This window comes from Salmo salar, chromosome ssa10 (assembly GCF_905237065.1).
Source record: "Salmo salar chromosome ssa10, Ssal_v3.1, whole genome shotgun sequence".
Taxonomy (NCBI): domain Eukaryota; kingdom Metazoa; phylum Chordata; class Actinopteri; order Salmoniformes; family Salmonidae; genus Salmo; species Salmo salar.
Genome location: NC_059451.1, coordinates 25222549 through 25243494, shown reverse-complemented (window position 1 = coordinate 25243494; position 20946 = coordinate 25222549). Strand labels below are relative to the sequence as shown.

The following is a 20946-nucleotide window of genomic DNA, read 5'->3' as shown; positions in this document are numbered from 1 at the left end:
ATGCCAAATGTCCTGCACGGTGTTGGGCTGTAAGCACAACCCCCACCTGTGGACGTCGGGCCCTCATACCACCCTCATGGAGTCTGTTTCTGACCGTTTGAGCAGACACATGCACATTTGTGGCCTGCTGGAGGTCATTTTGCAGGGCTCTGGCAGTGCTCCTCCTGCTCCTCCTTGCACAAAGGCGGAGGTAGCGGTCCTGCTGCTGGGTTGTTGCCCTCCTACGGCCTCCTCCACATCTCCTGATGTACTGGCCTGTCTCCTGGTAGCGCCTCCATGCTCTGGACACTACGCTGACAGACACAGCAAACCTTCTTGCCACAGCTCGCATTGATGTGCCATCCTGGATGAGCTGCACTACCTGAGCCACTTGTGTGGGTTGTAGACTCCGTTTCATGCTACCACTAGAGTGAAAGCACCGCCAGCATTCAAAAGTGACCAAAACATCAGCCAGGAAGCATAGGAACTGAGAAGTGGTCTGTGGTCACCACCTGCAGAACCACTCCTTTATTGGGGGTGTCTTGCTAATTGCCTATAATTTCCACCTGTTGTCTATTCCATTTGCACAACAGCATGTGACATTTATTGTCAATCAGTGTTGCTTCCTAAGTGGACAGTTTGATTTCACAGAAGTGTGATTGACTTGGAGTTACATTGTGTTGTTTAAGTGTTCCCTTTATTTTTTTGAGCATTGTATAAAGTCTACAACCCCGATAGGATTTCTTTATATTTTATTTTCTTAATTGTATGTCAATGATGTACACAAAATACTATGTAAGTAGAAGAAAAATTCATGAAAAATAAAACACAAATATACCTTGATTGGATAAGTATTCCCCCTCATACATGTTAGAAACCCATTTGGCAGCAATTACAGCTGTGAGTCTTCTTGGGTAAGTCTTATAAGAGCTTTGCACATCTGTATTGTGCAATATTTGCTATTTATTCTTTTTTAAATTCTTCAACCTCTGTTAAAGTGTTAGGGATCATGGCAAGACAACCATTTTCAAGTCTTGCCATAGATTTTCAAGCATATTTAGGTAAAAAAATTAACTTGGCCACTCAGGAACACTCTTCTTGGTAAGCAACTCCAGTGTAGATTTTGCTTTGTGTTGTAGGTCATTGTCCTGCTGAAAGGTGAATTCCTCTCCAGTCTCTGGTGTAAAGTAGACTGAAGCAGGTGCTTAACTGAATTTTGCCTGTGCTTAGCTCCATCCTGAAAAACTCCCTATGCTTGAAAATAAAGAGTGTTGGAATTTCCCCAAACATAAGGATTTGCATTTAGACCAAAAAGTGTATTCCTTTGCCTTGTTTTTTTTTTGCAGTATTACTTTAGTGCCTTGCACTTATTCTGTATATTTGTATTCTTCTTTTCACTCTGTCATTTAGGCCATTGAACTCTGTAGCTGTTTAAAATCACCAATGGCCTCATGATGACATCTCTAAGTAGTTTTCTTCCTGTCCTCAAGCTCAGTTCAGAAGGACAACTGCATCTTTTTTTGTGTCTGAGTGGTTTAATACATCATCCACAGTATAATTATTAACTTGACCATGCTTAAAGATACAACATTATTTTTAACTAGTCAAGTCAGATAACAACACATTTTTATTTTCAATGACAGCCTGGTCAAACCCTACCCCAGACAATGCTTGGCCAATTGTGCGCTGCCCTATGGGACTCCCGAACACAGCCGGATGTAATACAGCCCAGGATTGAACCAGGGTCTGTAGTGCCTCTAGCATTGAGATGCTTTGCCTTAGAAAGCTGCACCACTCAGGAGCCCTAATATTCAATGTCTGATTTGCTATTGTTACCCATCTACCAATCACTGAGGCTTTTTCGAAAAGCTCCCAGGTTTTTGAATTTGAATCTGTGCTTGAAATTCAATACTTGACTGAGGGACCTTACAGATGTTGCATGTACGGGGGACAGAGGAACAGGTAGTCATTAAAAAATAATTATTTCACACAGACTGAATCCATATAACTTATTATGTGATTTGTTAAGCCAAATTTTACTTCTGAACTAATTTAGGCTTGCCTAAACAAAGGGGGTGAATACCTGTGCAATACTATATTTTTGTTATTCAAGTTTTATTACTTTGTAAAAATGTGTAGAATTTTCTTTTCACTTTGACATTATGGAATATTTTGTGTATTTGGAATATTTATCTTGAATATTTTTTGGACATTATGGAATAAATCAATGACAAAACATTACAATGAAATCTATTTAAATCCCACTTTGTAATGCAACAAAACATTTCAAAAGTTTTAGGTGTAGACTTTCTATTGGTTGTAGAAATAGTACCCAATTGTCATACTTGAGTGAAAGTAAAGATACCTTAATAGAAAAGGACTCAAGTAAAAGTGAAAGTCACCCAGTAAAATACTAAAAGTAAAAGTCTAAAAGTATTTGGTTTTAAATATACTTAAGTATCAAAATTATTTCAAATTCCTTATATTAATCAAACCAGAGGGCCCAATTTTCCTTTTTTTCTTTTATCTACGTGTGCCATTGAGACAACATGAAATAGATATGCAAAACAACAAGTTTCTACCCCATAAAAGGCGAAGTATGAAGTATAGCCATGATGCTGGAGCAGGACAAGCAGTCTATTAAACCTAATGACCTGTATATGTACTGTAGATGATCACACACAACATGCAGCTCAGTTATTGTGGCCCCTAGGCTCAGGTCACTTGATCTGACCAATACAGACGAGGAGAGAGAGACAGAGAGAGAGACAGGGAGCATTTGTCTGTGCATTTGTGTATTTATTTGGTTATAATGGGATATTTGATTATGATACTATTTCCAAACTAAATTGCAAAATGGTTTTGACTCACACTTCATATTAAGATATACTTAAAAATATTTATGAAGGGGCTTCTAACATTCAAGTTGTTTATAATCTGTTCAGTAGGTGTTTAGTTTATACACCTTTAATAAACAATTATTGAACATTGGTTGAAATTGTGTGAATGCTTTTTTGGTGTTTGCCAAATTATGAGCTGATATAACTGCAATGTTATTGATTATGACAGTTATGGCCATTGCATCCATATAATAAGCTCAGCATTTGAAAAGCAAAAAAATAAGAGATTGGGACCCTTGGGACTCACGTCCAGTTCTTGGAATTATGGTCTACACACAAAGAGAAAGCATGAACTATTAGGCCTACTTGCTAGGCAGTTTTGCTTGAATCTTTCTCTTGAATCTTTGTCACAGTTTTGCCTCATTTTGCCATCCATCACCTAACCTATAACATTTTCATTGGCATATCTCTGTCTGATGCAGCCGAAAAAGAGATTCAGATCAGTGAGGATGACATGCACTAATGTGGAAAGGAAATGTAATTTCAGTATCAGACAGAAAACTTGAGTAAGCTTGCAATGCATTTGTGCGAGTTTTGACAATGTGAACGATCCTAAGAGCGCATTAATGCTGTCACTACCAATGAAGATAGCCTATACGTCATTGTTCACTATGTGTATTTGTCCTATTCACAGCACAGGGAACCATGTGTAAGCTTTTACATGAGTATGAACTTCATTTTTTCTAAAAAATGAACAGGCTAAATGACACTTAACATTAATGTAAACCATGTGTACATTTCTATGATTTTGATGTATCAATACCTTAAGGAAAATAATGGAAAGGAAACGGGTGCACGACACGCACAGGTGCACAAGCGGCGGGAATCTGGCTCCTGGACACAACATGTGTTAGAACCTGCTAGATCAAGTGCGCACTAACCTGTTCCAGGTGCCTCGGGGACCCATTTCAACGAGCCGATCTGGCGCAATTGGAAAGCCGTTTTAACCTCATGGCAACTGTGCGCTCCTGCACCAGAAGCTCCAAATAGTACAACTGTTACCCAAATCAACCAAAAGTCAACGCGTTGGAGTATCCTTCGGAACATTGCAACATTTCAATCAGATAGACTATGAAGGTATCCTGGCAGTGGTATGGCCGTTTGTAAAAGTAGCCTAATAGGCTAAAAGTAGCCAAATACAATCCCAAAACAAATTCGCTGTCCTTATCAACTGCATCGATCTGTTAAAATGTCACATTCTTGGGTCTGTTCAATAGAGCGCACGACGTACCCACTCTAAGTAGGCTATCCACTTAAAATCCATGTGATTCAGAATGTGCAACACCGTTCTTTGGTAGGTTACAGCTGCGCATTCTCTCGCTCTCTCTCTCTGAATATCAGACACGCACACATACACATCGTGCAAACCAACCTACACTATTGAAATGCTCGGTCTGAAACATCACAAACAAGACAGCAAAAAGAAAGCATATTCGTTTCTTCAGAAAGTATTCACACCCCTTGACTTTTCACACTTGTTGTTGTGTTCCAGCCTGAATTTAATATTGATTAGATTTTGATTTTGTGTCACTGATCAACACACAATAACCAATAATGTCAAAGTGAATTGTTTTCAGAAATTGTTACAAATGAAAAACAAATGAAAATCTGAAATCTCGAGTCAATAAGAATTCAACTCCTTTGTTATGGCAAGCCTAAATAGAGTTAGGAGTAAAGATGTGCTTAGCAAGTCACATAATAAATTGCATGGATTAACTCTGTGTGCAACAATGGTGTTAACATGATTTTTGAATGACTACCCCATCTCTGTACCCCACACATACAATTAAATAAAGTTAAATACATATATATATTTTTAATTAAACAAAATATCTGTAAGGTCCCTCAGTCGCGCAGTGAATTTCAAGCACAGATTCAACGACAAAGACTAGAGAGGTTTTCCAATTCTTCGAAAAGAAGTGCACCTATTGGTAGATGGGTAAAAATAAAAAAACAGACATTGAATATCCCTTTGAGTATGGGGAAGTTATTAATTACACTTTGGATGGTGTATCAATACACCCAGTCACTACAAAGATACAAGAGTTCTTCCTAACAGTCACTACAAAGATACAAGAGTTCTTCCTAACCCAGTTAACGGAGAAGAAGGAAACCGCTCAGGGATTTCACCATGAAGCCAATGGTGACTTTAAAACAGTTACCGAGTTAAATGTCTGTGATAGGAGAAAACTGAGGATGCATCAACAACATTGTAGTTACTCCACAATACTAACCTAGATGACAGACTGAAAAGAAGGAAGCCTGTACAGAAAAAAAATATTCAAAAACATGCATCCTGTTTGTAATAAGGCACTAAAGTAATAATGCAAAACAATTGGCAAAGAAATGTACTTTTTGTCCTAAATACAAAGAATTATGTCTGGGACAAATCCAGTACAACACATCACTGAGTACAACTCTTCATATTTTCAAGAATTGGTAGTGGCTGCATCATGTTATGGGTATGCTTGTCATCGGCAAGGACTAGGGAGCTTTTTTAGGATAAAAATAAAAGGAATAAAGCTAAGCACAGGCAAAGTCCTAGAGAAAAACCTGGTTCAGTCTGCTTTCCAACAGACACCGGGAAACAAGTCCACCTTTCAGCAGGACAGTAACCTAAAACGTGACGCCAAACACACACTGGAGTTACTTACCAAGACCACATTGAATGTTCCTGAGGGGGCTAGTTACAGTTTAGACTTAAATAGGCTTGGCGATCTATGGCAAGACTTGAAAATGGCTGTCCAGCAATGATCAACAACCAACTTGATAGAGCTTGAATAATTTTGAAAATATTGTACAATCCAGGTTTGAAAAACTCTTAGAGATTTACCCAGAAAGACTCACAGCTGTAATCACTGCCAAAGGTGATTCTAACATGTAGTGACTCAGGGGGTTGAATAATAACCTAATAAAAATATATTAGTGTTTTATTTTCCATTAATGTAAAAAAGATTGTTAACAAAAAATGACAATTTATTCGATTTTAATCCCACTTTGTAACACAACAAAATGTGGAAAAAGTCAAGGGGTGTGAATGCTTTCTGAAGGCACTGTAGGCCTATTGGGTTCTTTGTTCTTAGGTTTTGGCAAATCATTGTGCGATCATTTAAAACAATTGGGCAGAGGCTGGGAGGGCAAAGGCCCACCCAATTGGGGGCCAGGCCCACCCACTGGGAAGCCAGGTCCAGCTAATCAGAATGAGTTTTTCCCCCACAAAAGGGCTTTATTTCAAACAGAAATACTCCTCAGTTTCATCAGCTGTCTGAGTGGCTGGTCTCAAACAATCCCACAGGTGAAGAAGTCAGATGTGGAGGTCCAGGGCTGGCGTTGTTACACGTGGTCTGCGGTTGTGAGGCCAGCTAGATGTACTGCCAAATTCTCTAAAATGATGTTGGAGGTGGCTTATGGTAGAGAAATTAACATTCAATTATCTGGCAATAGCTCTGGTGAACATTCCTGCAGTCAGCATGCCAATTGCATGCTACCTCAAAACTTGAGAATTCTGTGGCATTGTGTTGTGTGGCAAAATTGCACATTTTAAAGTGGCTTTTTATTGTCCCAAGTACAAGGTGCACCTGTGTAATGATCATGCTGTTTAATCAGCTTCTTGATATGCCACACCTGTCAGGTATCTTGGCAAAGGAGATGCTCAATAACAGGGATGTAAACAAATGTGTGCATTTGAGAGAAATACGTTTTTTAGAATTTGGGGAAATTTCTGGAATCTTTTATGTCACCTCAAAGTGGTACCAACACTTTACATGTTTCATTTATATTTTTATTCAGTATACATTGCATTCGGAAAGTATTCAGACCCCTAGACTTTAACACATTTTGTTACATTACAGCCTTATTCTAAAATGTATTCAATTGTTTTTTTCCCCCTCGTCAATCTACACACAATACCACATAGCACCAGGTTTTTAGAAATGTATGCAAATTTATTACAAATAAAAAATTGAAATATTACATTTACATAAGTATTTCAGACCCTTTGCTCAGTACTTTGTTGAAGCACCTTTTGCAGCAATTACAGCCTTAAGTCTTCTTGGGTATGACGCTACAAGCTTGGCACACCTGTATTTGGGGAGTTTCTCCCATTCTTCTCTGCAGATCCTCTCAAGCTGTCTCAGGTTGGATGGGGAGCGTCGCTGCACAGCTATTTTCAGGTCTCTCCAGAGATGTTCGATCAGGTTCAAGTCCGGGCTCTGGCTGGGCCACTCAAGGACATTCAGACACTTGTCCCGAAGCCTCTCCTGCATTGTCTTGGCTGTGTGCTTAGGGTCTTTGTCTTGTTGGAAGGTGAACCTTCGTCCCAGTCTGAGGTCCTGAGCGCACTGGAGCAGGTTTTCATCAAGGATCTCTCTGTACTTTGCTCTGTTCGTCTTTGCCTCAATCCTGACTAGTCTCCCAGTCCCTGCCGCTGAAAAACATCCCCACAGCATGAGGCTGCCACCACCATGCTTTACCATAGGGATGAGCCCAGGTTTCCTCCACACGTGAAGCTTGGCATTCAGGCCAAAGAGTTCAATCTTGGTTTCATCAGACCAGAGAATCTTTTTTCTCATGATCTGAGAGTCTTTAGGTGACTTTTGTCAAACTCCAAGCGACTATCATGTGTCTTTTACTGGGGAGTGGCTTCCATCAAGGCCCTTCTCCCCCGATTGCTCATTTTGGCCGGGTGGCCAGCTCTAGGAAGTCTTGGTGGTTCTAAACTTCTTCAATTTAAGAATGATGGAGGCCACTGTGTTCTTTGGGCCTTTCAACGCTGCAGAAATTTGTTGGTACCATTCCCCACATCTGTGCCACAAAACCATCCTGTCTCAGAGCTCTAAGGACAATTTCTTCAACTTCGTGGCCTGGTTTTTGCTCTGACTTGCACTGTCAACTGTGAGACCTTATATAGAGAGGTGTGTGCCTTTCCAAATCATATCCATCAATTGAATTTACCACAGGTAGACTCCAATGAAGTTGTAGAAACATCTCAAGGATGATTAATGGAAACAGGATGCACCTGTTATTTTATTATATTTTTTGCAAAAATGTATAAAAACCTGTTCTTGCTTTGTCATTATGGGGTATTGTGTGTAGAGTGATGAAGGAAAAAAATATTTAATCAATTTTTATTTAAAAGTCTGAATAGTTTTCGAATGCACTGTATATATGCATGTCCAGCCTGCAGGGGTTTATCTAAAATGGAACACTGCGCCCACCATGTGGTCTTAAGTGGAATATGCGTTGTAAAAGCAGTCATGCCATGCTGTAACTTGAAGGACTGATGTCTTAATCATCGACGTATTAACTTGTGTTCGCATTCATAGGTAAATTGACATCTCAAATAAAGCCAGTAGCAGAGCTATGCAAAACATCTGCCCCGTGTGAGGCTCGAACTCACGACCTTCAGATTATGAGACTGACGCGCTGCCTACTGCGCCAACGAGGCTCGAACGTTTATAGTACCCCCCCATTATAAAGTTGGAATGGCCTGAATTACAAACGCTTCCAAATATTTGGGACAATTTTATTTCCCAAGGTGGGCAAATCAGTCATTTTTAGTTACACGCCTTAACATTACCGTCAGAGTTGTCCGGGATCATTGGGAGGTTCCTAACCTTAACCATAACACTGACCGTAACCATTTTAAATGTCAACTTTAATGGGTACTGTAGGGTCCCAGCAGTGGTGTAAAGTACTTAAGTAAAACTACCTTAAAGTACTACTTAAGCAGTTTTTTGGGGGTATCTCTACTTTCTATTCTTGTTTTTGCCAACTTTGACTTTTACTTCACTACATTCTTAAAGAAAATAATGTACTTTGTACTCGTTACATTTTGACAGGAAAATGGTCCAATTCACACACCTATCAAGAGAACATCTCTGGTCATCCTTACTGCCTCTGATCTGGAGGACTCACTAAACACAAATGTTTCGTTTGTAAATGGTGTCTGAGTGTTGCAGTGTGCCCCTGGCTATCCGTAAATGTAAAAAACAAGAAAACCGTGCCATCTGGTTTGCTTAATATAAGGAATTTGAAATGGTTTATACTTATACTTTTACTGTTGATACTTAAGTACATTTTAGCAATTCCATGTACTTTTGATACTTAAGTACATTTAAAACCAAATACTTTTAGACTTTTACTCGAGTAGTAATTTACTGGGTGGCTATCACTTTTACTTGAGTCATTTTCTATTACAGTATCTTTACTTCTACTCAAGTATGACAATTGAGCACTTATTCCACCCCTGGTCCCAGATAGCACGGACCTTAACGTTGCCCTTATATTAAAATGCAATTATTCCTGTAAGTACAGGGTTAGACAAGGGTTAAGGAGGATTAGACTGAACAGTACAAAAAGTATGAAAATGTATGCACTCACTATATTGTAAGTCGCTCTGGATAGGTGTGTCTACATTGGTCTGCTAAATTAGGAACATAGATTGACATATGAACATAGATTGACATATGGCAGAATAAATAGCTAAATAAATAAGATTCAATAAATATACTTCTTTATGGAATAGCTAAGCCAATTTCATGTGAGAATGCCGCATCAGTGGTCCAAGAAAATAAAGTAAGCTTACTGATACTGTACATTCATCAGTCAACCAATACAGTCTCTACTAAATGTTCGATGTTCCGATCTAGTTGCCTAGAGTCTGGGCCTGAGAGTAATACACATAGGTAAGAAGAGGAGAAACTGAATCAAAGTAAGATATATTCTTTAGTGGGATCAGACCAGGTAACAATACTTTTTTTCTTGGTGTCAATAAACTACATATTTGGTTTAAGTTATGGTAGTCCTTTGCCCTTATCAATGGGGCAAAGCCACTTCCCTGACCTTGAGAAGGGAAGTGTGTATTTTGGCAGGTGGTGTGGGATGAAAAGCTGGTGTTTCTGTGATAAGAAAAACGCTTCTCCATGTGCCACGTTGTCACAATCACACAGACAGCAAACGGAGCAACAAGTCATACATTGTGTGAGCAGAACCAGCAAGGTGTAGTATCATCTGTGAACCTAACTATGTCTGGACTCAATGTCTCCCTTGGTTACTTTCTCACTGTTGTGGTGTTTGGTGCAGCCTTTAGAATCCTTTTCAGAAAATGGCCTCATTTGAGCGTTGCAGCAGAGTTTCCAGCCTCGTTTGTGCTGGTGGCATGCTGGTTGGAGGTGCAGACCATTAAAGAGGTGGGCGAGTGGGCAGGAGGACTGGGTCCGGACGTGACTCTAACCATACTGTTTTTAGTGCTGCTGACCCATGGTGTGATCTGTGCCGGAGCCACTGGAAACCCCTCCCTGACTCTGATGAATTTCCTGCTGCTGGAGACCCATACTCTGCCCACTCTGCTGGCTCTGGCTGCTCAGTTCCTGGGGGCACACCTGGCCCTGCTTGGGGCTGGCTACTACTGGGCCCTGGAGCTTAATGACATGCACATGATTAAGAACCTGATGTCAAGGGAGTGCAGCACAGCCCTGCGTGTCTCCCTGGTGCAGGGGGTCTTTTCTGAGTGTGTGTGTGCATTCATCTTTTATCTGATATACCTCAGCCTGAAACGTCGCTCTGCGCTAATTCGGGTTCCTCTCGTTGCAGCTGTGCTCACCTACTTCTCCCATTCAGGTAAGTAGCCCATGATGACAATCATGCCTCTAACTTAGAGATTTCAGTAAAGAGATCATTAAAGTTGCATAGGCCTATATGCTGTTTTCTGTTTTTGCAGATGATCGCTGCATTAATAAGTTCATGATCGGAGAACTCGTCTTCTTTGTATTTCAGCCAGTAATTATACCATGGCTTTCCTGAACCCCTCCCTGGCCTATGGCCTTACCTTCTACTGTCCCGGGTTCACCTTTACGGAGTACTCAGTGGTCTACTGGCTTGGGCCCATTTTTGGTAAGTCAAACAACATTTTTGTTACATACAAACACCTGATAAAAAAGTCTTTATCCTTGACAATGAGGCAAATTGCTTATCAAGCTGGTAATACAGATATCCTCTTTTCAGGAATGACCCTTGCCCTTCTCCTGTACATGGGCCACATTCCCAGGATTTTTACCAAGAACCTGCTGTATTCCCAGAAAACCCGCTTCCGGGTGCCAAAGGGGGAGGGAGATAAAAGAAAGTGAAAGAATATAAAAATCATCCACCTCAGCTGAGGCAATAACAGACCGAAGAGTGCATTAGGAATGCAATGCTCAAGTTTGTTCTGATTGGGATGTTTCATTATGCACTGAGCACTATATTCAACAGCTGATTCTCTCCTTAGGTTAGACTGACAAAAAGGGGTGGGCTATAGAATAATAAGATCTGTCCATGTATGATACAATTTTATATCTCATGTACAACTTGTGTTCTTTCAGAAGTAATACATCAATTGAAAATAACTATTTTAAATAATCATGTGTATTAAACATTTAACATTGGTTGTCGTTCCTGAACTTACTGTACATTGTGAACAAGTTGAGGTATACACAAAACTCAATCCATCCCTTTTTTTTGCATTTTTACCAACCTCAAACAATTACAATTATAATCCATTACAGAAATAACACTGATGTAATGCTAATAGGTTGTCAGCAGTTAAAAAAAACACAGCAAAAAAAAGAAAATATGCTCATATAAAATTTTCTTATGAAATTGTTGAAAATATGTGTCAATACCACACAAATAAGCTATGTCCAGTTGTGACTAGGCTACCAAGGCCACAGGGCTCAGGTTTTGGGCTTTGATGGAGACACCTGGTGCTGGGTAGAGGAAGGCCCTGTAGAGGATTTCTGAGTTACGGGTCCATCAGCTTTCTCCTTCTGCAACTCTTTAGTGGAGTGACCTTGTTCTACAAAACAGAAAGGACAAATGTTAAACAGCATGGCCTCCCTCTGAGATGGATGAAAAGTGGCATAAAGAAAAAGCTAACTTTTGAGATGAAAATGTAACAAATGTGAAGCTGAATTTTAATACACCTGCGTTGGAAATAATAAATATATTATCTTTCCCCACATAGCCAACATGCAATTTATACCGGTGCCATGCATACAAGACCATCTGCGGAAATCAGAGAAGGCATCCGACACGCAGTCAGACTACTCAAAACTCTTAATTCACATATGCATGACGGTACTTAGTTGTCCCGCGCCTCACTAATATGAACCATAACTGTAATGTAGTTGAGTTGTCTCAGGGTAACCTCACCTGGCTGTGATTGGTTCTCCAGCTGAGCCTCAGGCTGGTCCACCCACAGGCGATGCTCCGGATTGTTAAGGAACCTCTTGCTCTGTCCACAGCTGAGACATTGCAGCACAGTCATGCGGTTTCTGTACTTAGTCCCTTAAGAGAATAAAGCATGGGTTACATGTAATGACATTGGACTCTCACTCAGTACTTTCAAAATCTCATCATGAGATACAAATGTCTCCAACTGCTAGATACAAGCATAACTGTTTTCATCTGTGTTTGTACTGAGAAGGACTAGAATGACAATTAAATAGCTTGAAAAATGTTTTGGCTTTGATTAGGTGTCTGATGAGCCATCTATTTAGTTATATACTTACTTCTCTGTCTGGCTGTGGCAGTTACTCCTGGGACCAGCAAAGAGCAGCACTTCTTACATAATGCTCTTTTCACTGAGGGGTCTCTATAAAAGATGTCAATAACATTCTAGTCATGCCCTAGTTGTCATCATTTTAGCAGACATGTTTCGAACTGATCATTTCTGTCATGTATTCTTAACGTGACATGAAAGTTGCAACCTTTATTGATGCAAATGTAAGCGCATATTTTTTTCTTACAAGAGTTTTGATGAGTATTGTTATGGTCTACTCACTGTCTCAACACCAAACGTTTTGCAATGGTCTTCTGAGTGAAGCAGTAAAAACGAGCCAATTCCACATTCTCAGGGGTTTGAGACAAAACACAGTGTGCAGCCTGCAAGAAATCAATATCACATGAAACCACTATCTGTGCAAATCAGTTAGCAAAATATAAAGTACTAGAAATCAATAAAACGTACCTGATATAGAAAGTTTAGTCTTTGATAAGCTTCCTTGTCTTTCAAGTTTGCTGCCATTACATGGATGTGGATTGCTATGCTAAGTTAGCCTGCTAGCTTCTAACTATGTAGGCTAGCTACGTAGCTATGCTAGCTAGCTAGTTATATGTATCCCCAGAATGCTAAGTAGCTACCTAACAGGCAACAGGAAAATATGTGGCCTCAGATTCAGCTAGCTTCTAGTTAGTTAGCTAGCTAGATAAATCCTCTGATTACTGATCTGATCAGCCTCTGAACCAGGGGGCCGGGGTGCTTTTACTGTCTTGTGGATTTTATATGGCAGTTGACAACCAACTTTATGGTGCATTACCGCCATCAACTGGACTGGAGTGTGCACCAGAGACAGGGAAGGACTAAATCCTACCTAATATTCTCGTCTCCCTAAGGAAACAAAATACATAATTAAATACTACATCCCCTGAAGATTTCCCCAGCAGTTCAATTAACATTGGCTCTTCAACTAATAACATTTTCTCCCTTTCCCTCCCATATTGCTGGCACTGAAATATAACATTTTACACTGTCTCCATCACCTCCTGACAATGATCACACCTCCCCTTATGATGTTTTCCTACCAATTTCAATGTACTATGGAGTCTTGTGACCCAGTCTCAGCCTTGTGATTATACTTTCCCCCTTCTCTCTCGACCTGAGGACCTCCCTGCCCACCACCTTTCCTGAGTCTTATACAGGTGTCTTCACTTTCCCTCTCTTTTCCACAACTCTTTCCCTTGTTTTTTAAACACTGTTTTTATTAACCACTTGGCTTCTGCTTTACTGATTGACAATTCCATCTCAACATTAGGATGTTTAAAAGCCTGCTTGGCGAGAATATCCATCTCTTCATTCCCCTCTTCTCCCGCATGAGCTGGTACCCAGAAGAACATGACAAATACCCCCATGTCTCACCCTATACAAGCACTGAAAAACCTCATACAATACATACTGTTTGCTCTGAGACACACATTAATTTAAGCTCATCAGTGATGCACAGGAGTCAGAGCAGATAACTACCCTGTCTGGCCTCACCTCCTCCACCCACTCTGCAGCCAAGAGTATGGCCAGCAACACCCTTGTGTAAACCGATAAATTATCCGTTGCTCTTTTTGTCACTGCCACCTTAAACTAAGGAACGCTAAAAGCTGCACCTGTCCTCGCTGTTTAAGGGTCCTTAGATCCATCAGTGAATATATTCAAGAAAGCATAGTACTGTGTTCTTAAATGTTCACTTACAACTGAATATACTTCTTCCTCAACAGTTGTTACCCTCTCTAGCATCCCTAAAACTATACTAAATATATTTACGTCACCAATTAATTGATTAAAACACACAGTTTTGCAATGAAGATATACAATAGCGTCAAGAGCACCCTGTAGTGCAGCGCCGGAGGACAACTGGTTTCCTTCCTCCTCTGGGTATATTGACTTCAATACAAAACCGAGGAGGCTTCCAGAGGACGTCCTCCAACCTATCAGACCTTTCGGAGCTCTTGCAGCATGAACTGATTCCACCCAATCAAAAGATCAGAGAATGAATCTAGTACTGAAAGCATAAGCTACAGCTAGCTAGCACCACAGTGCATAACATGTGGTGAGTAGTTGACTCAAATAGAGAGAAAGACAATAGTTGAACATTTTTTAAAAGTTCAGGAGAAGCGAGAGAGAGAGAGCTAGTTATATTTAGTATTTTTTGTTCACTTTCACTTAGCTAGCGAATGCAACTAGCTAGTTTAGCCTACTCAAACACCTGGCTCAAACAGGGGAATGCTATGTTAGCTAGCTGGTTATGACTATCCAACACTGGAACTCTTCCAAGTCAAGGTAAGCTTTTGGTTAAATTAATTTATTGTCACCTGTCTATTTATGGAAAAATTGCCATGATTAACTCCTTAGTCATATCTCAGTTTACTCACTTACTTATGACGCTGCCTACTCCTGATGATTTGTTTTTCAAATCATATAAGCAAAAAATATTTCGCTTTATCTGGGACGCTAAACCAGACAAAATAAAACGAGCCTATCTATATAATGAATATGAACTGGGTGGGTTGAGATTATTAAATATAATAGCACTAAACCTCTCTCTAAAAGCTTCACTCATTCAAAAGTTTTATTTGAACCCTAAATGGTTCTCAAGTAGATTACTAAGAAAAGCTCATCCATTGTTTAAAAAGGGCCTTTTTGCCTTTGTGCAGATTGCCATGTCTCATTTTCTATTAATTGAAAATGATACTTTTTTCAAAGTATCTGTCTTTTTCAAACAAGCATTGCAGAGCTGGCTACAATTTCAATTTCATCCCCCTGAAAAGATAGAACAAATATTACAACAAATATTATGGCTGAACTCAAATGTGCTGGTTGATAAAATACCTGTATTTATGGGAAAGATGTTCGAAAAGGGTATTTTGTTCTTAAATTATATTGTAAATTGTAATGGTAGAGTTATGTCCTTGATGGAGTTATCAGAATTGTACGGGAAGGTCTGCTCAATCCAAGAGTACAACCAATTGATTATAGCATTGCCCCAAAAATGGAGGAGGCGGGTGGCAGCGGGAGGAGGTAGGGAAATGGTCTGTCTGCCCAATATAAAGGATCAAAACTGGCAGAGGAATAAAAATAGCATAAATAGGAAAGTATACAACTTAATTTGAGGACCAGGATGTTGACAACTGTGCCATACAGATTGCAAAATAGTTGGGAAGAGATTTTTGATGTACCGATTCCGTGGTACAGGGTGTATGAGTTGATATATAAAACAACGCAAGATTCAAGACTTCGTGCTTTTCAGTTAAAATTATTATATAGAATTCTTGCCACCAACAAAATGTTGAATATTTGGGGCATAAAATCATCGAAGCTCTGCAAATTTTGTTGTGAGGATGCAGAATCAATAGACCATTTATTTTGGTATTGCCCTCAGGTAGCCTGTTTCTGGTCTCAGGTTCAGGAATGGCTGAAAATGCATAGCATTGATCTAAAATTGACCCTAGAAATAGTACTGTTAGGAGATCTGGAGAGACCGGGTCACTCAATTACTAATATACTAATACTCTTAGTAAACGTATTTATCTTCAACACGCAATCTGTGGATTCTATTCGATTAGATAGATTGAAATTGTACGTTAAACATCATAGCATAGTTGAAAGATATTAGAAACACGAAGTGGGTGGCCAGCAGATATAGATGGGATGGGCTGAGGGAAGCTGAGGGTTGGTATGTGGACTTGGAGACAAGTGGGAGTGGAGTTGCTGTGTGAGAGAGAGAATGATGGTCAAAAGATAAAGGGGAAAAAAGTCTAAATAAAACATAATAAAAGTACATTTGAATGCCACTAAGTGGCACAACTAATGTCGGTTTGCCTGAGGCTGATGCCGTGCCGGTGTTTGTACACATGCATATACACACACTCTCATTCAAATAAACACATACAAGAACACACACATACATGTAATAGTGCCAGACATGCACACAAACATATACAGTTGGCATTGCTGTTATGATTTCAGTTGTCCTTGATGTCCTTTGTTTTAAATGTATTATTATTTTAATTTTTTTGCATTGTTGTTTGCTGTTTTCTTCTGTCTTTTCCTTTTTCTCTTTAGTTCATTCTCTTGGTTGTTGGTGCATTGGGGGGTTCCTGGGGGTGGGGAATGGAATTAATTGTATTTTCTATTTTTTTTTTCTTTGGGGGGGGGGGGGACTGTGGGAGGAGTCTCAAATGGTTGGGGGACAGCTATTGGGGAACTGTGGGGGGATCTTGGAGGGTTCGGGTTTTACAAGATTGTGATCATGAAAAAGGAAACTATGACATATATTTTATATCACTATCATGCACATGCACCCTCACACATAAGGATGGCTCTGTTGCGGAAAGACTGATACATGTTTGATAGTGTCTTGACGCTGTATTGTTTATCCTTCATGTTCTAATACTTTAATGTTACCCCTTCCTTGTGTTTTTTATTTTATTATTTTTTTTAGCTTAATCAGCTTAATATTGCGGAAAGAATATTTCTTCCATCAATGTAATTGTCTGCATCATTTCCAATCCCCCATATATTTTTGGGGTAAATATATATATCCATACATGCATGCATACATATACACATATATACATACACATACCTATATGGACATACATACTTTTTAAAGAAAATACCTTTATTATTATTCCCCGCAAACCCTACCACCGATCCCCCAATTGGAGTAAACTAATAAACACTTCGGCTTTTACCTTCAATTTATTCATCTTATTCACATTTTACAGACACAGTCTATTTTACAATAGTTATTTTTTGTTTGTTTTTAGTCCTTCCTCTATTTCTGATGTCCATCCAGTTTGATTTCTATTTGTAACTGCTGTATCACTGTCACGTCCTGACCAGCAGAGGGTGTAATTGTGTTAGTCTTGGTCAGGATGTGGCAGGGGGTTTGTGTTTGTTAAATGTTGTGTGGGTGATTGGACTCCCAATTGAAGGCAGGTGTGTTGAGTTGCCTTTGATTGGGAGTCCTATATAGGAGTGTGTGTTTTTCTTTGGGGTTGTGGGTAGTTGTCCTTGCACTGCGTTGTATGTGCCTGCAAGACTGTTGCTGTCGTCTTTATTGTTTTTGTCCAGTGGATACTTTACTCCTTTTTTTAAATAAAAAAACATGAGTATCCAGATACCTGCTGCGCCTTGGTCCATTTTTGAAGACAGTTGTTACAGAACTACCCACCACCAAAGGACCAAGCAGCGGAAGAGGAGGAAGCCACAGGAGAACAGGGTGGATGAATGGACATGGGAGGACGTCCTGGACGGCAAGGGAGTCTACACTTGGGAAGAGATCCTGGCCGGAAGGGATTGCCTCCCATGGGAACAGGTGGAGGCACTCAGGAGAGTGGAGGCAGCTGGACAGAGGAACCAACGCGAACGTTATGCTGGAACACGGCTGGCGAGGAAGCTAGAGAGGCACCCCCAATAAAAAAATTTGGCCAGGCCAAGGAAGAGCCGTAAGCTAGCTACCCGTGATTACAGGGAGGTGCGTATGAGGTGGAGGGCGCCATGTTACACTGAGGTACGCACCATCTCGCCTATACGGACGCACAGGCCAGTCCGCCCTGTACCAGCGCCCCGCATGTGCCAGGGTGAGGTGAACATCGAGCCGGAAGGGGTGATGCCAACCCTGCGCTCAAGACCGCCAGTGCGCCTCGACGGTCCGGTGTTTCCCGCTATACGCACTAGCATGGAGGTGCGTGTCTCCAGGCTGGCACGTCCAGTACCAGCCCCACGCATCAGGTGTCTAGTGCGTCAGCCCAGCCTCGCCAGTCAAGAGTCGCCAGAGCCGCCCGCCAGTCAGGAGCCGCCGGAGCGGCCCGAATGCCCGGAGCCGCCGGAGCGGCCCGACTGCCCGGAGCCGCCGGAGCGGCCCGACTGCCCTCCGGCCCAGCCCGAGCGGCCCGCCTGTCCTCCGGCCCAGCCCGAGCGGCCCGCCTGTCCTCCGGCCCAGCCCGAGCGGCCCGCCTGTCCTCCGGCCCAGCCAGAGCGGTCCGTCTGCCAGGGTCAGCCCGAGTGGCCCGTCTGCCCGGCGCAGCTATCGGCGCCACCGAAGTGGGCGACGCCGAAGGTGGAGCGAGGTTCACGTCCCGCACCTGAGCCACCTCCAGGATAGGTGGGTTGGGGAGGGAGGGTGTAGCACAGTGCCGTCGTTGACGGCAGCCACCCTCCCTTCCCTCCCTTATTGTTTAGGGGGTATTGTTTATTGGTTTTGTTGGGGTATTGGGGATTTTTTGTGTTTTCTTTTTTAAGGTGCATTCCGGGGTCTGCACCTTTGGGGGGGGGGGGGCTACTGTCACGTCCTGACCAGCAGAGGGAGCAATTGTAGTAGTTTTGGTCAGGACGTGGCAGAGATTTTTGTTTTACGTGTGAGTTGGGTGTTGGACTCCCAATTGAAGGCAGGTGTGTTGAGTTGCCTTTGATTGGGAGTCCTATATAGAAGTGTGTGTTTTTCCTTGTGGTTGTTGGTAATTGTTTCTGTTCAGTGTGTTATGCTGTCAGTACTGTTTAGCTGTCAGTTGTTTATTGTTTTGTAAGTGTATAGTGTTCCGTTTTGCATTAAAGATGACGAACACGAACTCCGCTGCATTTTGGTCCACTTCTCTCCATGACGACAGCCCTTACAGATATTGGGTAAATCTACAAGGGCATAAGGTTACACATCCTACAAAAAATGTAAAAACTTTTTAGGAGCATGGCCTTAATTCTATAACAGCATATTGGATGACTGTCATTCATACCCAGCTCAATGTAACATTGAAAGGTTTAGGCTACATCATGATACTCAAATTATCCCCATACCCATAATGAGGTTGCTACAACCTAGCCTATGAATGAAAGTTTACAACATACTATAGGAGCACAGGTCGAGAGAGAAATTTGAGTACTCAAGGTAAAAGACAGTGACACATTCAATACTGCCTTACACACTCTTTCCTGCGTCTAGCTGATCTAGGGTGTAATCATTAGTCCAACAGATGCAAACAAGAGTTTCTATTGGACAAAATTCAGGTATGTTTATCCCAGTTTCAAGTTTTAATGTCAAATGCACAAGTACAGTGAAATGCCTTTCTTGCAAACTCAGAAACCAACAATGCAACAATCAATAACAATGTATTACTAGAAAAAAACATGAGGCACCACACTGCCAGGTCCTCCCTGTAGGCTGACTCATCGTCACTGGTGATCAGGCCTACCACCGTCCTGTCCTCAGCGAACTTGATGATGGTGTTGGAGTCGTACGTGGCCACGCAGTCACGGGTGAACAGGGAGTATAGGATGAGACTAAGCACACACCCCTGTGGGGCCCCTGTGGGTCAGCATGGAGGAGGTGATGTTGTCTACCCTCACCACCAGGGGTCGGCCCTTCAGGAAGTCCAGGATCCAGTTGCAGAGGGAGGTGTTCAGACCCAGAGTCCTAAGCGTGGTGATGTTTAAGAAATATTTTTCAACAGAATTGGCAAAATGAATACACCCCTGAGCACACTCGAACACAGTTCACTATCATAGCAGCCATATACAAACATGATCATTTTGCTCATTGTAGAATTCCTTCTCGCATCTACGTGCTCTCCTCTCCCCTTTTCCCTTCAGTGCACAACACATCAGCTGTATGTGACCAGGCAAAAAAAACTTTCCAAGCCAAACCTTCATCTCATAATGGCTAACCACTACACACAGCCTACATACATCGTCGTAGCTACTAGAAGTAACACATTAGTAAACCCGCTACAATCATGCAGTACCGTAGGCAGCTAAGCAGGTTTAACCAGGTAGGCTAGTTGAGAACAAGTTCTCATTTACAACTGCGACCTGGCCAAGATAATGCAAAGCAGTGCGACACAAACAACAGTTACATATGGAATAAACAAACATACAGTTAATAACACAATAGAAAAAGTTTATATACAGTGTGTGCAAATGAGTTAAGATAAGGGAGGTAAGGCAATAAATAGGCCATAGTGGCGAAATAATTACAATTTAGCAATTAAACACTGGATTAATAGATGTGCAGAAGATGAATGTGCAAGTAGAGATACTGGGGTAGAAAGGAGCAATTAAAAAATACAAAAATAACAGTATGGGGATGAGGTAGTTGGATGGGCTATTTACAGATTGGCTATGTACAGGTGCAGTGATCTGTGAGCTGCTCTGACAGCTGGTGCTTAAAGTTAGTGAGGGAGATATGAGTCAACAGCTTCAGTGATTTTTGCAATTCGTTCCAGTCATTGGCAGCAAAGAACTGGAAGGAAAGGCGGCCAAAGGAGGAATTGGCTTTGGGGGTGACCAGTGAAATATACCTGCTGGAGCGCGTGCTACGTGTGGGTGCTGCTATGGTGACCAGTGAGCTGAGATAAGGCAGGGCTTTACCAAGCAAAGACTTATAGATGACCTGGAGCAAGTGGGTTTGGCGACGAATATGAAGCGAGGGCCAGCCAACAAGAGCATACAGGTCGCAGTGGTGGGTAGTATGTGGGGCTTTGGTGA

At 41.4% G+C, this 20946-nt stretch overlaps 3 protein-coding genes and 1 non-coding gene across 5 annotated transcripts in view; 1 reads left to right on the top strand and 3 right to left on the bottom strand.

Annotated features, from left to right (window-relative positions):
* The window catches only part of gpc5b (glypican 5b), a 74892-nt gene extending 70628 nt beyond the window's left edge, over positions 1-4264 (bottom strand). Inside the window, exon 1 of one of the 2 annotated variants that reach the window (XM_045687562.1) lies at positions 3761-4264. In XM_045687562.1, the coding sequence (XP_045543518.1) occupies positions 3761-3926 (166 nt within the window). In that variant the 5' untranslated portion in view covers positions 3927-4264. The remainder of the gene's footprint in view (positions 1-3760) is intronic. The other variant, XM_014216570.2, reaches the window with a different exon arrangement.
* Positions 4265-8252: 3988 nt separating this feature from the next.
* On the bottom strand, positions 8253-8325 carry trnam-cau (transfer RNA methionine (anticodon CAU)). The gene has a single exon. It is a non-coding gene; the product is annotated as a tRNA-Met (tRNA).
* Positions 8326-9822: 1497 nt separating this feature from the next.
* aqp12 (aquaporin 12) lies at positions 9823-11302 on the top strand. Its single transcript, XM_014216569.2, has 3 exons — positions 9823-10499; positions 10656-10772; positions 10884-11302. Exons 1-3 carry the CDS (start codon positions 9905-9907, stop codon positions 11003-11005), a joined length of 834 nt encoding a protein of 277 aa, XP_014072044.2. The 5' UTR covers positions 9823-9904; the 3' UTR covers positions 11006-11302.
* On the bottom strand, positions 11191-13174 carry rpp21 (ribonuclease P subunit p21). Its single transcript, NM_001140586.2, is given in 5 exon segments — positions 11191-11712; positions 12069-12203; positions 12428-12510; positions 12700-12800; positions 12886-13174. Coding segments are annotated over 5 exon segments (498 nt in total). The 5' UTR covers positions 12943-13174; the 3' UTR covers positions 11191-11590.
* Between the last annotated feature and the right edge of the window lie 7772 nt (positions 13175-20946).

What these genes read in the sequence shown, in the direction of transcription:
- aqp12 (XM_014216569.2), top strand. Translation starts at nt 9,905, where the DNA reads ATGTCTGGACTCAATGTCTCCCTTGGTTACTTTCTCACTGTTGTGGTG. An exon ending in CACCTACTTCTCCCATTCAG is followed by an intron (nt 10,500 to 10,655) that starts GTAAGTAGCCCA and finishes TTTGTATTTCAG; the next exon opens with CCAGTAATTATACCATGGCT. An exon ending in CTGGCTTGGGCCCATTTTTG is followed by an intron (nt 10,773 to 10,883) that starts GTAAGTCAAACA and finishes TCCTCTTTTCAG; the next exon opens with GAATGACCCTTGCCCTTCTC.